The sequence below is a fragment of the Elephantulus edwardii genome, unplaced genomic scaffold, assembly GCF_000299155.1.
Source record: "Elephantulus edwardii isolate Elephantulus edwardi_28Jun2011 unplaced genomic scaffold, EleEdw1.0 scaffold00010, whole genome shotgun sequence".
In the NCBI taxonomy this organism is placed as follows: domain Eukaryota; kingdom Metazoa; phylum Chordata; class Mammalia; order Macroscelidea; family Macroscelididae; genus Elephantulus; species Elephantulus edwardii.
In genome coordinates this window covers 21869502-21891908 of record NW_006399760.1, presented here as the reverse complement: position 1 = coordinate 21891908, position 22407 = coordinate 21869502, and the positions used below count along the sequence as shown (strand labels likewise).

The 22407-nt window shown below is 37.7% G+C and overlaps 1 protein-coding gene across 1 annotated transcript in view; it reads right to left on the bottom strand.

Moving 5' to 3' along the window:
* LOC102851188 (peptidyl-prolyl cis-trans isomerase A-like) overlaps positions 1-5286 on the bottom strand; it is a 19371-nt gene extending 14085 nt beyond the window's left edge. Inside the window, exons 1-2 of the mRNA XM_006880814.1 lie at positions 5271-5286; positions 6-455 (exon numbers count right to left, since the gene is read on the bottom strand). Coding sequence (XP_006880876.1) covers positions 6-453 — 448 coding nt within the window. The 5' untranslated portion in view covers positions 454-455; positions 5271-5286. The remainder of the gene's footprint in view (positions 1-5; positions 456-5270) is intronic.
* Between the last annotated feature and the right edge of the window lie 17121 nt (positions 5287-22407).

Here is a 22407-nt window from a genome sequence, read left to right as displayed (position 1 = left end):
CTTGCCATTCCTGGACCCGAAGCGCTCCATGGCTTCCACAATGTTCATGCCTTCTTTCACCTTGCCAAAGACTACATGCTTGCCATCCAACCATTCAGTCTTAGCAGTACAGATAAAAAACTGGGAACCATTTGTATTGGGTCCAGCATTTGCCATGGACAGGATGCCAGGACCTGTATGCTTCAGGATGAAGTTATCATCATCAAACTTCTCCCCATAGATGGACTTGCCACCAGTACCATTATGGTGTGTGAAGTCTCCACCCTGGGACATAAACCCAGGAGTGATTCGGTGAAAGCAGGAATCTTTGTCACCAAATCCTTTCTCCCCAGTACTCAGAACACGGAAGTTTTCTGCTGTCTTTGGGACTTTATCTGCAAACAGCTCAAAGGAAATGCGACCTAAAGGTTCGCCATCAGCGGTGATGTTGAAGTACACGACGGGATTGACCATGGCTGGGACAAGCGTAACAAAGAACTATACTGCTGAGGCGACGGCGTCTGCAAAGCAGCTGGGTTTTTGTTTTTTGGTTTTTTTTTTTAATAAATGATAATTTTGATTGGAAAAAAGAATTGTCATTATTGATTCTGCTTTTCATGTTGTGTCTCCACTGTAATTATAAGTTCCTTGAGAGTGGTGGAGGTGTTGTATACTGTCAAGTCGGAATCAACCCACAACTGACCCTCCAGTGGGTTTTCAGAGGCTGTTAAGTCCTACAGGAGATGATTACTCAACTTTTTCCTGTGGAATAGCTGGTAGATTTACACTGTGTGCCTTTGGGATTGCAGCATAATTTACTACCACTAGGCCACGAGTGCTTCCAGACTTGAGAGTTGTTGTTAAGTAGCATCAAGTTGAGAATGATTCCCAGCGACACTATGAACAAAAGATCTGAAACTTATTCTACCCTGAGCCATCCTCACACTTCTTGACACACAAGAGCACATTGCAGCAGTCACCTTGTCAATACACATGATTGAGGGTCTTCCTTTCCTCTGCCAACCCTCCAGTCTTCCCAAGATCATGTTCTTCTCCAAGGAATAACACCTCCTAGAAGCATGGACAAAGTTTGTAAGGCAAAGCCTCATCATTCTTGCCTCGAAAGAGCACTCCGGGTGCACCCTCTCCAAGACATAACTATTTATTCTCTTGGCCATACATGGCATAGTCCAACAGCACAGCTCAAATGTGTCATTCTTTTCGTAACATCCTTATTCATTGTCTAGCTATCAGATGTAAAACAAGTAATTTGAAAGACCATTGACTGAATTAAACTCACCTTAGTCTTCAAACTGACATCACTACTCCTCAATAATTTGGAAAGCTGTCTAACTGCAGATTTTCACGGTGCAATGTGCAGTGCATCACCTTATTTCCCAAGTGTGTGTACTAAGGGTGTTACTTGTGGATCCAAGCAAGATGAAGCTATTGACAGTTTCAATCTCCTCTCGGTCCATCATGGCACTGCCTATCAGTCCAGTGATAAGAATCTTTGTTTTTCTGACATTGAGATGCAATCCATACTGAAGGCTGCATTCCTTGATGTTGTACTCCTTGAGAGTTGTTATGTGCTATTGAGTTGCCTATGACTAATAGCAACCCTAGGCACAGCCCTAAATTCTGCTCTATCCTGTGACAATCTTATTGTCTCTAACACACCTACCTCCATTACCACATCACTTACTCAGTCCATCTCATCAAGGATATTCCTATCTTGTGCTTTCCCTCCACCCTTCCAAGCATGATGTTCCTCTCCTAGGACTGGTCGGTCCCTCCTTGCAATATGTCTAACGTATGTCAGATGAAGCTTCAGAATCCTTGCCTCCAAGGAGAAGCTTGGTCTCACCTTCTCTAGGATTAACTTGTTTGTTCTCATAGCAGTCAATGGTATATTCAACACTCTTCTCCAGCACCATACCTCAAAGGCATTAATTCTTCTTCTCTCATCCCTAGTCAGTGTCCAGCTTTCTGATGAATCATAAGTAATTGCAAAGACCATATCCTGAATTAGACTCACCTTAGTTTCCAGACTGACTTTTCTGTAAAATGCTCTAGATAAATCTGAGCTTTCAAATTATGACAGACAAGGAAGAAGGATTAATCATCCACTTCTGAAATAGCAGGCCTTCGAAAACACTGTATAACAGAGCATACTTAGACGAGCAGATATGGCAACTAAGACTGAGTCCTCAAGTATGGAAACACAAAGGGTGAGGAACAGTTGTAAGCAGATACTAGTGATTGGAACACAGGATGTGTGAGAAAAATAAATGTAGGAAAATTGAATATTATTAAGAAAAAAGTGCAACAGATAAACATTGAGACTCCTTGAGAGTAGGAACATATATTTCTTCCACGTTTGCATGTTGCAAAGTTTAGACTATCATTGTTTAAAATGTATGATAATTAGTTGAAATAGCATGTATTTATTAAAATGTATGATAATTAGTTGAAATTGAATGTATTTACTATCAAAGGAACAGAATCTTATACATGAAGAAAAGAAATCTGCTACTAATTGCACCAGTCAGAAAATAAAAATCACAATAAAAGTTCTGTTTGTGGTACAAATAAGTGTTGTTGCAAATGAACTCCTGTTCTGAGTCCATGTCAAAGGGAATCATCATACAGTTGTCCCTCTTGGAATGATACCAGCAGCTAATTTTTTCTTTATTCATTTATTTTTACCAGTAACTAATTTTGTTAGTGATTTCCATCTAGAGTCATCCAATAAGTAGGCAATTTATGTAAACTGAGCTCTCTCAGATTATTGACAGAACATATTTCTTTGCAGTAGTATGACTAAGGCTTACCATCTTTCCTAGCTGTTGACTAGAGTTCTGGTTCTTGGATCCCCAATACCTTCCTGCAGAGGCTTCACCAATTTGTTTACTTCTTTAAGACCAAGAAGAGAGAGTCTCTTTCTCCAACATAAGAAGGAGTTTTGTATCATTCCACATTGTAGTATAATTAAGGCAATGATATTACAATACTTTTTCCATATTTCATTAACTAGAAGCATGTCATATGGTCTCTCTACTCTCAAAACAAGGAAGTATGTTGTTGTTAGGTACTGTTAAGTCATAACCAACTCATAGCTGACTCTCCAGTGGGCTTTCAGAGGCAGTAGGTCTTATGGAATAAGATTGCTCATGTTTCTCCCACAGAACAGCTGGTAGATTGGAATGTAGTGCCTTTCAGTTATCAGCACATCCTTACCACTAAGCCACCAGAGCTCCCTAAAGGGAGTATATCCAGGAGAAAAGATCATGAGAACCATGTAATAATTCTGTTATCTCAGCATGTATATAGTTATAAAGTTATACACTTTCATAATCCTTGTTATTTATAATGTCTATTATCCATCATAAGTCCATAGTATTTATTAGAAAAAGTCCTTCCAGTTTTCCACCATTTATGAATTCCCAGAAGCAATAATTTTATGCAAACTTAACTGAATGCTTGATATTTATTTCCATATGCTACAAATAAACTACTCCACAACTAAGCTACCAGAGATTCCTGTAGGGAGTACACCAAGGAGACAAGATCATGGGAACCATGCAATTATTCTGTTATCACAACACATATATGATTATAAAGTTGTACACTTCCATAGTGCTTATTATCTATACTGTTTATTATCCATTCATTATGTAAAAATACTCATAAAAGTTCTTCCAATTTCCCACACTTTATGAATCCTCAGAAACAATCATTTTATGCACACTTAACTGTGTCTTTGATATTCATTTCCATAAAGTCTTGTGGTCTAGTGGTAAGAAACTGCACTGCAATTTCAAAGACACAAGCTTCAAATTCACCAGCTGCTCTTCAGGAGAAGGATGGTTAATCTGTGTGATTTACTGACTCTGAAAACCTGCAGCCTCAAATATGGGTCGGTTCTGACTGAAATGTAAACAGCAACAACCAAATAAGCCAAAATAAAAACAGCTACCACTGAGCGGATTCCAATTTATGAGAACCTCAAGTGTGCCAGTGTAGAACTGTGCTCCAGAAGGTTTTTAACTGATGGGTTTTTATCAGATCATCCTTCTGAGGTGTCTCTGGATGTCTTCAAACTTCTAGCCTTAGAAGCTAAGTGCTTACACATTTGCTCCACCAAAGCATCGTAAAACAAAACTCAAAGTCATTACTTGTTGAATTGCTTCTGATAACACTTGATTGGGTTTTTGAGGTTGTAACTTATAATGAGAAGAGACTGTTCATCTTTCTTCAACAAAACTACTGATGGGTTCAAACATCCAGAGCCACTTGGATTTTTATTAGTACTTAGATTTGGGTTCATTTTAGGGAGCACTGATGGTCTAGTGACAACAAGCTGTGCTGCAAACCTGAAGGCATGCAGGTAAAATCCACCAGCTAGCTCCATGGGAAGAGGATGAGCAAATTCCTTCACTGCAATTAACTGCCTCTGCCCCTGAGAACCTGCCAGAGGGTCAAGTGTGGGTCGGTTCTTACTCGATGGTACACAACAACAGCACAACAGTGCGATTTGCTCCAGACAATGCCCTGGGAGCTCTCTTTTGTACTTTGAACCACCCAAGACTCCTTGTCGTAGCCGGCTATTTTAATGAACTTTGGTGGATCATTTTCTTTCTGAATCTTTGGGATTTTCTATATACAGAATCACATAATCTTCAAAGACAGAAAATTTTACTTCTTTGCCAATCGCCATATTCTTTATTTTCTTTTCTTGCTGTATTTTTCTGGCTAGGATTTCCAACACAATATTGAATAGGAGTGATGATAGAGAGTGTCTGACAACATAGTTTAATGCATAGTTATCACTGATTAATTTCTCGCTAGCATGCTTTCAGTTGCAAAAATCTCTGATACAATAAGACTCATCAAAGATTTTATTAATTCCATTCTTTTACGGACATCATTGTCAGAATTTTCTACTCTATGTCAATTCTGTACAAGTTTTTTACCGAGTCTGCTGCATAGCCCAGAGCCTTAGACTGCATTTCACCATCATCTTCTATCTTCTCTTTTGTTGGCTCCCATTTCCAGGATTTCATCTCATTTTCCTTTTGATTGTTTGTATGAATGGACCATTTCTTCCTATGCATAACTTCCGCAGAAAAATTCCATTGGTGATATACTGACACTTCATTTATCTTAAAATAGCTGTATTTTATGTCAGACCAGTTTGTCAGTTTAATTAAACAAAGATTTCTAGGTTGGAAGAGAGCTTCTCGTAAGAAGCTGTGCTACAATCCCAAAGGTGCTCAGTTTAAACTCACCAGCAGCCACTAGGGAGAAGGATGTATAGTCCACTCCTGTGAAAAGTACTGCCTCCAAAAAGCCCCTGGAGAGTCAGCTGCGGGTCAGTTCGGACATGACAGGACACAACCACAACACGTTGGAAACAATATTTTTCTTAGAACTCTGAAGGTGTTCTTTGACTTTCTTATTGAGTTGCTGCTTGCTATTCAGATTCTTGATGCTTTTTGAACCTGGCTCTTTTTCTTTTAACATGTGAAGGACATTTTTTAGCATTTGTTGTTAAAATTTATATATTTCACTTTTCTCAAAATTCCTGGTAATGTACCTTTTTCCTTTTTTTTTTCATTCACAACTCTTTATTTTCTAGAAGAATTTGTGTGGAAATGCGAGTGGTATTATATTTTCCTTGAATGTTTGGAGGAGACTTTTCTTTATGTGTTGATTTTTAAATTAACTCACTGCGCACCAGTCTGTTCAGAAGCATAGTCATTCTTTATTGGTTTCTGGAGCCTCTCTGGTGGTTCAAACACCAACAGTAACCCCTCGGGAAAAAGATGGGCAATCTCTGCCTCTAAAAACCTGTCAACGGCCAGAAATTTTCCTCGTGGTAACCTGGCAGTTTGAATCATGAGGTCTAGAAACTTGGCGTGGACCTGGGAACATGAAATCTCTCGTATTTTTATCTTAAGTAGACAATGTTTCACTCACTGGTGGAACAAGCTGGTTCAACTAAAAACTTCTGTGTCATATTCAAGCTGTGTAACCACAACTCCAGGATCCACTGCTTTAGGACCTTTTCAAACACCATTCTGGCATTGAAGACCAATGAAAAAGTTGGTGGGACACGTTGTTTCATTTTTGTATTGGCCAAACACACAGATGCAAAGATAAATGTCCTCCTTTTCTTTTAGCCCTACTCCTGGACAAATTACAGAGGGGCTATCCAGAGTCAGGGTGCATTACTGCGCCTTCACCTTCAGCATCTGGGCTGGGTGGGGCGCCAGGAAGAGACCCCAGCTGATGACTTGAGAGAGGCTAGGAGACAAGAGACGGGCTGGGGTGGGGAGGGGATGAGATAGTGCCTGTGGTGGCAGCTGTGGCCCCGACGCTGGAGCCCACGGTCCCGCCTGGGTCCAGCTGGAGTAGCAGCCTTTTAGGAGTCTACTTTTGGTCTCTGCATTAAGCGCTCGTTTGCAACCTTTCAAAGTGGGAGCTTCTGTATTTCGTTCAATTCTGGGAAATTTTCTCAAACTATTTGATAATTTTAACCTTTCATATTTTTCTTTTTAGAAAATCTGTTATTTAAATATTAGACTTCCTTGACCATGCCATTACTTTTGTAATATTTTCTTTTTAAAGTGTATCTCATTTTTTTTCTCTCATCCGATTTCTGTATGATTTAATCAACTTCACTTTTCTAGGTTTCTACTTACATGGTTTCGGGGTTTGTTTTTTTTTTCCTTTTTGCTATCACATTTCCATTTTGCAAGAGCTCTTTCATTTTCTGAATTGTTAGTAGAGTGACCTCTTGGGTTATTATAACAAATAAGACCTAGTTGTGCCAATTAGATATTATTCTACATCATCATAAGCGGTGTATAGTGCTAAGAATAGAAGAGAATGCAGGGTCTAGTCAAGTTCACAATTCTTGTTACATAGGAAATAAATTTACATTTTTAAATCTCATCAAGTTCAAAGGTCTTTATCATTAGATAAAAAATGTACATTTAGAAATCATTGGATTGTCATCATGTACGAAGATCATGATAATTGCAAAATAAATTGGCACATCTTATTTCAAAGGTATTTTATTTTAAAACAAAAATTAATGTAGATAGTCAAAGAAATGAAAGATCCAATCAAGCAATCAAAATGCATGTAAGGTTTAAGCTTAATCTAGAAATAAGAATAATTTGAATGCATTGATCTCTGAGCTGGGAGACAAGTTCCTTTTTAAGTTAAGCAGGTTATAGCATAGATTCTATAAATGTTATGCGGTATTAACCACTCTAGATGTCTAAAATTCCAAAATCTCCAGCTTTTTCTAATTAGTCCTTATAGACTTAGAATTATTTTAGAATTTTTTTATATTTGTCCTAATAGATTCAGAATTTTTTAGAATTTTTCTTTTACAGAGAGAGTTCTGGTGTCTCCAGTCCAAAGGCAAGCAGCTCGAGTCCACCAGTTTCTTAGGGAGAAAGATGGGTACTCTCCTTCTGCATGATATCTAGCCTCCTCTGAGCACCCACTGGAAGGTCCTGAGTCACTTTTGACTTGAGAGAGGTAAATTTTAAAGAATAGCTTATTTTTCTATTAACACAGAATTAGTGCACATTTTTTCTTATGTTTTTATGATGCTTAAGAGACTACATTCTGAGTTACAATTTGGAACTTAAAATTGAAAGGACAACTTAAGTGATTAATTTAGATATGGTTGTAATTAATAAATGTATTATTAGATGCATGCACCTTATTGGCACATTTAAGTGAGCTTTGGCTATATTCTATGTATAAGTGTAATATTATGGAGGTTTTAAGGTGTGTTTGTAAATTTTTTTATGATCCTCTCATTGAGAAGTGTAATCTATGGCTTTTTCATGGTTCTTAACTGATCTTATTGACTAATACTGTCTCAAAATTCCAAGCTTCAGCAAGACTTCTAGGATGATGGTTTCAATGAGTGACATCAACTATCTGTAGGTGCCATGTCTATCCAGTTATGATTAGGCAATATATAGGAGACATTAAGGAAATGTTACATCAAAGGTGTGTATAAATTAGTAGAAAGCAACTTCCTTTTATTATTTGATAGATAAAATTGACCAAAGAAATCATTGAGAATACTTTATTTAACTATCTTCTCTCTTCTAAAAGACCATGCTTCCTTGAACTGGGAGTCACTATATTTTATCTCACATCTACTGACATCATTTTGTAGTGTCAGTAGGTCAGGGAAATCTTCACTGTCCTTAATCAGTCCAACCTTTAGCTGTACCATTCACTCCAGGGACAGGGAGTGCCAGTTACAAGTTAGGGAATTCACATGACTTGCTGCACTTTAAACCAATTGACTTGATGGTACTTAAAGGCTGATAATGACTTATTACTGACTAGGAAAGAATTTTCTGTAATTCAGCAGAATTAGATTTGAGTGGATACCAAGTAAGAACAATAACAATACTGAGTTCATTGTGCTGCTGCTTTATCTTTTCTACTATCAGCTTTGGTCTAATAAGGTGTCACCCATTCATTTGTCTTTGAATTCCAAATTTTTGTGATTGTTTGCTTTTCTATTTTTATTTATTTGGGTTAAGACTCTCATTCTAATTTTAATCACCTATGGGTTTCTAAAGGAATGCAAGTAAAAGCAAGGATTTGATTTAACATCCTTAGCAGGATGCCTCACCATACCATTCAAGTTTTCTGTTTGTTTACATTTATAAAACAAAAAAAGTTTTTATATACAAAAATGTCCCCCATCTTTAAAAAACTCAAATAAGTTAGTATATATTTTAAGAGTTTCAATTATGCCATTTAATCCATTTTTCTATATAAACACTATTTATTCAAGCATCAAAACAAATACAAATACTTTGGGAGTGTTATTAAAATTATATTTTGCAAACATACATTCATGTGATACACACACACGTATATAGAGTCACATATTACTTAGTCTTTTTTTACAGATACAAAAATATTTCCCAGCAGCTGCATTTCTGTCAAGATTCTGTTACTAGAGTAAATTACATGCCCAGCCATATAGATGATACACAGCAAATTAAAAGAGAGTTTCCATTTTCTTTATGGCTCATCCACTAACATTAGGAAAATAATCACTTCTCACGATCACATGGATCCTTGAGTTACGGTTTGATTTGTCCTCTTTCTACCCCCTTCCAAAAGATAAATTGTGTTATCTGTACTTTAGTACAGAAGATGAATTTGTGTGTGTGCGCATGTGCGAGCACACACACACGCACGTCAAGTTGAAAAACAATTTGCATATAATAAAAATAATTGCCAAATGCTACTAATTAAAGGACTTTTTCTGTAGGTATTCACGCTGCTATCCCAAAGGCAAGGCAGCACCTCTCCGGCACTTTGAATTTGCCACCAGCTCCATGGAAGGGATATATATAGGCAAGCTCCTCCAGTACAATTAACAGCTTCCACGACCCCACATGGGGTCAGCTATGAGTCAGTTTGTACTCAGATACCATGAACTTGAGCTTAATTGGCTAGAAATGGAATCCAAGCTGCACAGTGGTTAAGTCAGAAGTCTGATGGCTCCAAGTCACGACCACTCCATTGGAGAACTCTGAGGTACTGTACTTCCTTGAAGAATTACAGGCTTGTAGACCATCTAGAGTAGTTCTACTCAACCCTATAGGGTTGCTATGAGTCAGAATTGGCTCAAAAGCAGTGTGTTTGGGTTTTAAAATTCATTAGAAACTAACACATCCTTTTTAAACTAACATTACTTTTTAAATACCTGGCTTTTACTTATAGTATTAAAGGAGAAAATATCATCTATTTCTGAATGTTACACTTGCTACAAACTTTTTTGTATACCAGCTTATGCCAGTGATTGGCTTCAAGTGCCTGAACAGCAATAGTTTAAGGGTAATTCTTTCCCTTTCCATTATTTATCCCAAATTCTTGATGTTCTATAAAACAATTTCTGGAAAAGTACATTGATGATATTCTATCATAATTATGATTAGTAAAACCTACTGGACCTCTCAAGAGTACTGAAGAGCAACGATGTCAGACTGGAGACTAAGTTGCATCTGATCCAGGTTATAGTCTTTGCAATTACGTGCTATGCATCAGAGAGTTGGACAGTGAATAGGGTTGATAGAAAGAGAATTGATGCCTTTGAGCTGTTGAATATACCACAGACTGCTAGGAGAACAAACAGGTTTGTCCTGGAGAAGGTGAAGCTGGAATGCTCCTTGGAGTCAAGGATTCTGAAGCTTCGTCTGACATATTTTGGTCATGTTGCAAGGAGGGACTGGTCCTTGGAGAGGGACATCATGTTTGGCAGAGTGGAGGGGGCGGTGAAGGAGAGGAAGACCTTCAATGAGATGGATCGATTCTGTGACTGGAGCAGTGGGAATAAGTGTGTTTGAGATGGTTAGGTTGGCACAGGATAGAACAGCATTTAGAGCTCTTGTACACAAGGTCGCTATGAGTTTCAAGTGACTCAATGGCACATAACAACAACAACAGCAACAACTGTCATCATGTGCGACTTTCCATTTTATTGCTCATGAATGGAATCACTTTTACTCACATGACCTTTTAAAAGAGTGGAAATTGAAATATAAGTTAAAATTTCTATCTGAACTAACTTTTGACTTTGATATAGATGCAGACTTCTCAGCAGTTGCCAAGATCAGTGTGAGCCATGTTTCTTCCTTTCAAAGTTTTTCTTTAGAAAGCAATTTCATTTTTTAAAATAAAATTAAAAAAAATAATTAAGAGGCTATGTGAAAAAATCAAGTGCCAAAATCTGATCATAGTTGTTAAATGATTGTGCTGACTGAAGCTGGATGTGGGCATTTATGCATCTTTCACTTGTGAAAAACAATTGCAGAGCTTGTTTGTAAGCTAATCAGTGCATCCAGTTTTCTTCATTCCATGGATAGAGAGAGTCTTAACTGTCAGTGCACCAAGCCCACCTCCTGCTTCAGGAAATACAACCTGTTACGGCTGTTTTGTATGTCACTTATGGAGATCCCATGTGCCAGAGTAGAGCTGTGCTCCATAGCATTTTTAATGGCTAATTTTTCAGAAGTATGTCACTAGGTCTTCCTTTTGACACTCTTCAGAGTCCACTAGAAAATACAAACTTTTCATTAGCAGCACAACAAATTAACTGGCTACCCCGTAGAGAGACTTCCATAGCCAAAGCAAACCTTTTGAAATAAGAATACAACACAACCTGGACAATTTAAACAAACAAAAAAGTATTAAAATATGAATCTTAATTATGCAAAAAAATCAGAAAATTGTATCTTGCACTTGGACTATTTCAGGTTTTTTGACAGATTTAGCTTCGAATACAGGAGTAAATGATGTGGGTTCTGCATTATTGACTGATGTATAACACAAACTGGAAACACATGTTTAGCTTTCATTTACAAATGAAGAACTGTTTAAGAGGGGTAATGGGATAGCTGAAAATAAATGACCCTTGAGATAGCGTAGGCTTTCCAATTGTAATTTATCAAAACATATCTTGTGGGTTTAATCTCAAATATAACTCTATTTTCTACTTTTATTGTTTACTTTGAATCATTTGAAATATATAGGAATAAACAGAAAATAGCATAAACAGCAACCATGAATCTGTCATTCAGACATAAATTATATTTTACCATAATTTTCACATAATACATAAAAATGTAATAAAACAGTGAAGACCAAATATAAAGCCCCATCCCGCTCCTATTCTTTGCCATATCAACTGCACTGAAAACCATGGAAATTGCTCCCATGTAAATTTTCAGAGTTGTTCTCTATTTAAAGTAGTGTTTGAGCATTTAGACTATTAAAAATGTGGAAGGTAAATAAATGGTATACACAGCATGAGTTTTGTATCATTTACTTCTTTTAGTCAACACAGTTTTATTTTGGAGGTTTATACTTATTGCTAGATACACAAATATATCTAATCCATTCAATTTTACTGGTTGACAAAAGTTGTTTGTAGGTATAAACCAAGTTTTACTGAGCCATGTTTCCAAAGGATACTTAAATTGCTTCCAATATTTTATTATTACAAACTACGTTGCTAGACATATTTATTCATGAATCTCCTTTCAAAAGTATCTCTAGGGGAGTGGTTTTTGACTGGAGGTGACTTTGTGCTTGGGAGATTTTTGACAAGGTTTAGAAACAGAGTTGTTATACCTGGGAAGGGGATGCTGTAAGTACCTGGGGAGTTGTAGAGATCTGTGACATTGTTAGTTATATTACCATGCCCAGAACAGCTTCCTACAACAACAACAAAAAATATCTGATCCTAAATGCTCCTCAATGGCCATTTGATAATCTCTGCTGTCATTTATGTAATTGCCTTAAATGAAACTCACTGCCATTGTATTTATTCCAACGCTAAGTGACCTTGAAAGACAGAATAAAGCTTCCCACATGGCTTCCAACATTGTACATCTCACAGAAATCACCTTTCTTTCTCAGAATTGCTAATGAGTTAAAATTGTCACCTTTTGCTTAAGGCTGAGTGTTTTAACCAGTATGCCACCAGCACTCGCTGTGTGTAATTCACTCACTCACTGTGGTCAAGTAAAAACTAACTCATTAACTGTTCATTCAGGGATTTCAGAGATTTTGAATCACAAGGGATAAAATCGCCTATCTTTCTCTCTTGGAGTTGCGGGTGAATTTGAACCACCAGAGAAGCATTGTGTTTGGATTAGCAGAGCGACTCCCCTCAGACACCACCACCAAAAGTAAATAAGTAGCAAACAACACAGGACTGAGAATTTAAAAGCACAATGCTAATGACTCAATCTATAAATTAATCAATTCTCAAAAAAATAATCTATAAATTCAATCTCGCTTCAGTCAATATTCCCAAAAGTTTTTCACAAATAATATGACAAGCATTTTGAGGAAGTATATTATTTAAGTCGATCTAGTGGTTTAATTCCAGCCAGTGTGTCCTCAGAACAAAGACTTGATGATCTGCTACCCAAACATCATCCATGGGAAACCTTCTGGGGCCCAATTCTAGTTTGACACACATGGGTCACTGTGAACTGGATATGACTTGATGGTAACTGGTTTAGGACTATAAACGAATGTAAAATGCATGACTAAAGGAGTCCAGTCGTTTCCTTTCTACAGGATATTTTTCAATGAGGTATATAATTTGGCTAAATTTGGGTGGTCTCATCTGGTTTTTGGAGAGCTTTGTGGCAAGAAGCTGTGCTGCAATCCTGAAGGCACACAGTTTGTTATCTACCAGCTGCTCTACAGGAGAAGGATGAGTAATCTCCTAGTGCGTGATTAACTGCCTCTGGAAACCCACTGGAGGGTCAGCTATAGGTTGACTCTGACTCTATGGTACACAACAACAACATCTGGTTTAGTTCTTAATTCATCTTGTATGTAACATTCCCAATCTTTCCAGCTTATTCCAGGCTGCAAGGCCTATTTGTAACTTTTTAATATTTCAGTTTAAACTGGTGATATGATGTATGTGTGAGGTAGCCTCAATCCTCTAAGCAACCTATGGCCCTAAATAAGAATCTAGAATCTTGGGAAAGGCATCAAGCTTAAAAATTAATTATCTAAATTTTTTAGCCATGCATCGTCCCTAAATCTTTCACTTTTTCCCCAATTAACATACGTAATGTTCAAAATGGTTATTGATTATGAAATTAGCATGATGAAGAATAAAAAAACACAAACTGGTAAAATGAAGCCTATGAAAGGGTCAATAACACAAGGTTTTGTTTTAGTTTTACAGATCCATGTCTCTTTTTCTGTGTAAAGCTCAACATTTCTGTTGCTTTTCCGATATGCTGCATAAAGAATTTATACATTCTTTGAACTTATACAAACTTTGGTTACTTCCACTATATTGGTAGGTGCAGTCAAGTTGAGTACAACTCATAGCAACCCTATAAACAATAGATCTGAATCCTGTCTTATTCTGTGCCATCCTCACCATCTCCAATACATTTAAACCCATTGCTGTAGTCACCATATTAATCCATCTTCTTAAGTTTTTTCCTGTCTTTCGCTGACTTCCCATTCTTCCAAGCATGATATCTTTTTCCAAGGGATAGCCTGTCCGAGTACATGTACAAGGTATGATAGATGAATTGTTATCCTTGCCTCCAAGGACCACTCTGGTTGCACCTTTTCTAAGACAAACTTGTTCATTCTTTTGGCAGTCCATGGGATACTCAGTGCTCTTCTCCAACACAACTTTAAGGCATAAATTCTTCTCTTATCCTTATTCACTATCCAACTCTCAGATGCATAGCAAATAATTGGAAAATCATAGCCTGAATCAGGTGCACTTTAGTCTTCAAACTGACATCATTGCTTCCACTGTGAATGATAAATTCCCCAGAGAGTGTTAAAGGTCTGCAACACATTGAGAGTTTCAACTAAGTGTATTTATTCCCTGAAGCCCTAATAAAGTTTCAAATAGATCTGAATTGTGATTGGGAAACTCTTGGTCAACTCTGGTACCATCTCCAATATAGGTTTAGAATCTCTGGTCAGTTTTTGTTATAGTCAATTTTTATTCTTTCTTTTCTGTACAGGTATTGGCTGTTTGTTGTTTGATGCCGTCAAGTCATAGACGACTCATAGCGACTCTGTGAACGAACGGCCTGAGCACTGTTCATACATAGATTTTCCGGAGGCAAGCCATTTCGGAAGTGGATGCCGCTCCTGCTTCCAGAAGTATTGGCTACATGAGTAAATATAGTACTGAATGCTATTGCTTTGTTCTGTGATAATGTACTTTGATTTTGATGAGTTAATAGAATACAGAAATAGACTTTATAAATGTTGTCGGGAGTGAGGGAGATGTCCCTGAGAAGGGCATCAAGGTTGATAAAGCAGAGAGTAAATAACATGCAAGTTTGTGGAGTGTTCTGTATTTTTATACATGCTGGAGACAATAAGATTCACACAGGATAGAGCAGGATTTAGGGATGTTGTGCATAGGATTGCTATGAGTCACAGGCAAATCGACGGCATATAACAACAACAACAACAACAAGTGGAAAAGAAGATTGTCCAAGGTTGACACAGTGGCTATAATAATACTCATCAAACAACTATTGTGAGGATGGTGCAGGGCTAAGAAGTGTTTCCTTTGGAGACATGGATGGTAAGTACATAAAACAAAATATAGCAATGACATATTTATTTGGCTAGGTAATGACCACCAACTGAGGTTAAGATTCTATCTGATTTGTATATGTGAGATTATCTCATGCTCAGACTCTCTTTCATCATACTTCTTACCTGGTTTTCATCTGATAAAATAAGTGGGTTAGGTATTTCTCCTAGGAATCTTATTTAACACATTTCTCTATGAATAGCATTTGCCATATTAAATGGTTATAGTTTATCAATCTAGGTTAGGTGAAACCAAATTCATGGCTGTTAAATTAACTTCCTTTCATACTGACCTCGTAATAGAGCACAGAAGTTCCTCACAGGATTTTCAAAGCTGGCAGACTCCAACTGAGCCCTTAAACTGTTATGCCATAAAGACAGTTTGGGTTCAGATTGTCTAGATTCAAATACAGCTCCATTACTTACTAGCTCTATAACCTTTCATTCTTCATCTCTTAAATGGAGACATGGGATATCTACTTAGCAACGTTGTAATTATAATATTTATTAATTCAACAACTAATTGCCAAGTAAATACCATGTATTAGTCAACTACACTAAATGCTGAGCTTTGGAAAATGCAAAGAATAAAATTTTGCCTTGCTCACATTCTTGTAGAGACAGACATAAACATAAAAATAGAAAATATGCAGTGGAATTATTAGCAATTCAGAGTACTATGTTAGATATCAGAAGACTAAAAAGAATCCAAAATAAGATAAAAAAACCCCTGGAGGGTTGGTTGGTTATTCTTGGAGAAAGAAGGTAAAAATAATATTATCTGGTTATGTTAAGTTTGCTATTCTTATTATTTATTCAAGTTAAAAATTTAAGTATGTAGTTGAATAGTTGAACAAGCAGTTTAAAGTAGACACAATAAAGTTAGATTGGCCAAAAACTATAGGATCTTTACAAGTAGTAGGTAAAATGAGAACACTTAAGGAGAAAAGCACTTTTAAAAAGTGAATAGAGGATCAAAACCAGTAAAGAAGATATATGAATATGACAGAGATATTTACTTACAAGAAATGCCTTCCACAATTGTGGGATCTGTAAGCCCCACATCTGCATATCAGGAAGCAGGCTATTGATTACTTGCATCTCTGGAGCTGATTACAAAATTCAGGTCTAGTAGCAAGCTACAGGCATCACATGTCCTGAGAAAAGTCAGAGGTCACACAGAATGAGTGCAAAAAAAGGACCAGAAGAACATAGAGAAAGTTCTTTGCCAGAATATTCTTTTATGTGTTAGATACAAATTCCCAAGGAAACTTCACTTCTAATAAATTGGCTCACAAAACAGATCACAAAAATGGATGAAGATATATAGTATTTGCCAAATTGTTTAGCTTATGGCTTAGTCAAATTGATAAAATCTTCACCACTGGACCAACAGGCAACATCATAATAGGTGGAGAAAAGATTTAAGTTGTCTTGGATCTTACTTGGACCCACAATCAACATCTTTGGTACCAGCAGTCAGGAGACATATTACATCGGAGAAGTTTGCAGTCTATCCAAGATCTTTCCAAGATACAGAAGAGCTTTGATGTCAATCTGAAGTCTAAAGTGGACCATATTCAGGCCAGGCCTTTTTAATTACTTGCTACATATCTGAGAGCTGTATAGTGGAATAAGGATGATAGAAGAATTGATGCCTTTGAGTTGTGGTGTTGGAGAAGAGCACTGAATATTCCATGGATTGAAAAATGAACAGATACGTTGTGAAAAAAGGTAAAACCAGAGTGCTCCCTGGAGGCAAAGATGATGAAGCTTCATCTTTTATACTTTGGACATGTTGCTAAAAGAAGATATTTCTTGATGGGGTACAATATGCTTGGAAGGATGGAGGGTTGGCAAAAAAGAGGGAGACCCCATGGGATGAACAGACACAGTGACTGCAGCAATGGACTCATGTGTGTCAGAGTTGATGAGGGCAGAACAGGATAGGACAGAGTTCAGGTCTGTTGTTCATAGAGTTGCTGTGAGTTGTATTTGACTTGACAGCACCTAACAAGGACAGCAAAAAGTTGATATACAGTATTAACCGTCAAATATACCTAAAAGAGAGAACATCTGAGGAAAACGTCAAAGATAAAGGACTTAATAGAGTAGATGGAAGGGAAACAGCATGTGGCGTAAGAAAAGAACAAGACAATGCTATTCAAGAAGATGAGTAAGAAAATACTTAAGAGTCTACTTTGTAAGACACTTCCAAAAAGTTGGACAATGGTTCAATTGTGTTTGGCAGGAGGGTAAAAATTAATAATTGACAACCTGACAACTATGACCATATCAATTCCAATACATAGTGGAAATAAAATTCTGAATAATATCATTTCAAGGGAGATAAGAAGATGAAGATGTAGAAGCAATGAATAAAGACAACTCTTTCTGAATTTTATGAGATAATACACGAAAAGTAGAGAGCGCTGGTGGCCTAGTGGTAAGGAACGGTACTGCCAAGCTAAAGGCACATGGTTCAAACCCACCAACTGTTCCATGAGAAAAAGATAGGCAATCTCTTCCCATGCAATTTACAGCATCTGAAAACCTCTGAGAGGGTCAACACATAACAATAGTATGAAAAGTTCTTAGAACAAAGCCTAACATCTGGCATGTTTTCAAGCAATACCTGCTAATATTTAACATTATCTTTATATTTATAACATGACATGTGCGCTACATATACACACACCAACACATTCATACACCGAGTATTTGAAGACAGGCAAGAAGCAAAATAGAGGAGAAACAAAAGAATACTGTCATTGTCTCTAATTAGTTTGCCAGGAAGAACAAAAAAAGAGTGCCAGTGTCTTTTGTCCTCTTGACATCACAATATTGTTGGAAGACCTTTATGTGGTAGGAGACCCTTCAGTTTAGTGAACACTTTCACCTACAAGACCTCACATAACCTCACCAGCTCTCCAAAGAAAAGCCTTGTAAGCCTTATTTTATGGATAAGAAAATGAAAACTCTGAAAGATTTAGGAACTTGCTTGTTGTCAGACAGTGGGAATTACTTAGGCTCCTTGCTTATTTAGTGCTTGCGTCTGACTCCAATCTGTCTGTATTTCAATTGCGTAATTGGAATGTTAACATCCTCCCCTGGAGTGATGGTTGTTCAGGGCCACACATGCGTATGCACACATCTTATTTCTCTTTAGAAAAGCATTGACGTTGTTAAAAATCCCTTTCTCCCTTCTTTTACATAAAGAATTTATTACTAACCTAATATAATACTGAAATCATTGCCACACATGTTGGTTGTTCAACTTGTTAAGAATTTGGCCAAAAAGTCCAAGATTTCTATTATGGCCATTTCTTAGAAAGATTAATGCAATAATATAAGACCAAAACCATTCTTAATTGTCACTGTTTCGCTAAAGCTTATGCCATTTCAGTCTATTATACAATGGGATCAATTGATGCAGTTATTACCCTAGATTGAGCATGGAGCATGACAGAGATCATAAAGATGGTACAGGATAGGGTGAGGTTGAAATCTATTGTTCATAGGGTCATTCTGAGTAATAGTCGACCTGATGGCACCTAACAACAACAACAACATTTGTTAGTATGAGTGCTGGTTACTTTGCTTCTAGTTGGCATAGGGTTTAGGAAAGGGTAACTGGCCTAAATGGCCTGAAAGTTCAGGATTGTACCAGAGCTGTGATGTATGCTGAGGGGGCTTGACTTCACAATCACTAAAAATGTCAGACCAATATTTTACTTCCATCTCCAGAAGTATGCTGGCATCTTCAGCTAAATGGCTAAAAGAGCAAAGGGTGGGTGCTGGGGGGGAAAGAAACAAAAGATCTGACTCGTTTTAGGCATTTTCCAAAGGACTGGTCTAAAAAACAGAGTAATGTTCAGTGATTTTGAATACACTGTCAGATTGCTATAGAAATTGTCTCCATCCAAATCCCTTGGCATGGAAAGGCTAATCCTCAGTGCCCTCAGGAAGGGTCCTTTGCTCAAAAATGTGGCATTCAGTTTCTGTAACTCTGCATGGAAATTCCTTTCAAAGCTGTGCATTTCACAAGATGCAGTAATTGCCTTGGGGTGTAATGAATTACAAAAGATGGGGGTGATCAGAAAGAAGGAGCAGAAAGAAGAGGGAAATGCATAGAAACCTCATTGTTTCCAATGATCATCAAAACTAGGTCGGCAAACAAGTTCTGCTTTGATGTTTGATGTTTTTCTTTTCAAGGAATTCTGTGTAATGAAGTGTAACCTCGGCAAATGGAAACTAGGCTCAATAAAGAGCCAGAGAACTCATTAGAGGAATGGAGTGTGAGACTCCTCATTTTCATGAAACATTTTTGTAGAAACTCAATTCTTATGGTTTCCAGAAAACATTTCCTTAGTTTTATCTTTCCTTCAGTTTAAGCCAGTACACTGGAGATAGGTAGATGGAACTGATTTTACATGACTATGTTGCTCAGTCCCCTTCAGCAAAATGAAAGACATCCTTGTTCTATCTGGGTGAAAGCACAGACCTAGTTCTAACACTGGCTCCAAGGGTTACTAACTTTGTGATTTTTGTCTTTAAGCCCCAGGATTCCTGTTATAATTATCATATACTACATCTTTGTCTCTATCCTACGGCCCACACAGTCACTTTGTCAATTCATCTTGCCAGAGTCTTTCTTTTTTGCATTGACCTGCCATCTTTCCAAGCATAATGTTGATTCAAGATAATTCAAGGGCACAAAAACAACAAATACAACACATTGTTGTGATGGTGATACAATGAGATAATGTACGCCAAGCCCTTGATTCATTTGGGCTTATTGGGAGGGACTGCTATTATTATTATCAGCTCTGGTAAGAAGCTGCTCTGTACTCTCAAAAGCACTCTTGAATCTACCAGCAGCTCCACAAGAGAAGGATAGGCAGTCTTTTCCTGTGTGATTTACAGCCTCTGAAAACATACTGGAGGTTTGATAGTAGTTTAAGTCAATTTAAGTCAATGCTGCACAACAACACCACGAAAATATTTAGCAAATGCACAGAGGAACCCCAGGGGTGTGTGTGTGTGTGTGTGTGTGTGTGTGTGACCATGACTCTGGTGGTGGAGTTTTTCCTGACTGCTGGAAAGATGGGTTCTTCTCTGGATTAAATGAGACATCTAGACTTAACCTGGGGTGAGCACTTAAGTTGAAGCATCCATCCCATGTCTTATACATTTATTTCAGCCTTCACTTGCCAACAAGTGCTTTACTTTTAATCACGTATTGGGTATATGTCCACCATTTGATTAATGAAAGGCAGGGTCCACTGTCTTCTTTCTTTCTCATTCTACTTGTTAAAATGATCTAGTCTCACAATCATGATAGCAATGACAACATCTCAAGCATTTCAGTAAGTAAGCATAGACTAATTCTTACAGCCTTGACTTGCTTAAGGTTTGGGGATTTGTTTGCATTCAGTCCCTCATATATACTGTGTTTCATTCATGTGTGTTGTGTTTTATACAATTATCCACATGTTGTTGTTGTGTACCATAGGTGATCCTCTGGCGGATTTTTCAGAGGCAGCTAACCACACGAGACGAAATTGCCCATCCTTCTCCCATGCAGCAGCTGGTGGCATTGAACTGATTGCAGCACAGCTTCTTGCCACTAGGCCACCAGAGCTCCTTGGAATCATCCATATACAACTTGTTTTACAGAATTAATTACTATTGAACCATACTATTGATCTACAGTACTGATCTTAACCTGTCTCACGAAGTTCCCATTGCACCTTGCCTATTCTTTCACTTACAAATCCCCAGGCTTCCTTCTCAAGTCAGTGTAAAATCAACTGCAGTTCACACTATGAGAATAATGCTATTTTGGATCAAAAAGTCCTATCTGCAGCCCATGGGACCTTTACGTACCATCTGGATAAGGGCAAGGGAGGAACATGACATTGTCTCCCTTTGAGAGCAGTACTTGCTAATATTGTAATCCACTGTTGATTTGTAAAAGACCCAAAGGTGACTCTCCAGTGGATTTTCAGAGGCAGTAAATCACATGGGAGAAGACTGCCCATCTCCCTCTAAGCATCTAGTGTATTTGAACTGTGTATCTTTGAAAAGAATTAGAATAATCTGAAATTATTGGCAGCATAGCTAAAAATAGATGGTTAAAAGGTCATTGCCTTTGAGTCAGAACCTATTTATAGCTGGCCTACCAGAAGGTTTTTAGAGGCTCTAAATCTTATGCAAGAAGACTCCAACAGAGCTCTAGTGGATTTGAACCCGCAGAGAGGACACCACCTTTGGGTTAGCAAGGCAGTTTCCTATTCACTAAGCCATTTGTACTCCATTGGGAAAAAGACAAGGAACATCCAAATAAGAACAGGGCTATTTATCAAAAGCTTGCCATAGTTATGGAGCCAACCACCATCATTTGGTATTGGGAAAAGCTCCAAGTACGCATAAAGACTGGAAAATCTCCATAGAGAAAAGAGTGAAGGCTTTTGGGGTTCCTTGTTTGGAGGTTGCCAGCATGGAAAAGATGGAAGTGAAACATCTGTAATTGGCAAGGAGAGTGTCTTTGGTTGTTTCCAGTTAACCCTTAAGTTGAATATAGGGGCAAAGTTGAAGGATATTGTTGTTAAATGCCATCGAGTTGACTACAATGGACAATAACTTTGAATTAAAAATCAAAGTATTGTCCCATCCTTTATCATCCTCGGTCTCCAGCATGCTCAAGTCCATGGTCAGTCATTATTTATGTTCTAGCCATTTTAAATGCAATATTAAAGGGCTTGCTGTTTGGTCTCCTGGACAATGTTCTTATGAGGGACAGAAGTGTAGGTGACACTAGGGTAGGGATGGGTGGCTGGCAAGTCAGTCTCTGAAAAAGGAAGAAGGGTGAAAGAGGAGTACCAGCTGGTGGAACACCTACACCGAAGAGGAGGCAAGAGTTCTGCATCAGAAAATGACATGTCTCTGTGGGAATCTTGAAAGGAATCAATTCTGCAGTGGCTAGCCTCACAAGAAAGCTGAGAGAATATATAAAAGGTAAACCTGGGAGAGGTAAGCCTTTTTTAGCTCTTAGTCCAGGGGCCAGAAAGTCATGGCGTATTGAGTTGTTTCTGCCTGAGGGACGACACCCTCCCTCCCTACCCCTTCCCTTTTGGTGATGCCTTCACTTGTCCTATCCCCTCTGGTGATATGTGCTAGATTTCTAATTCAGGAATCCCTTTAGTCTTACCAAAATGCTCTTTGCCTTAATAAATTTTATTATTTGCTTGTTAA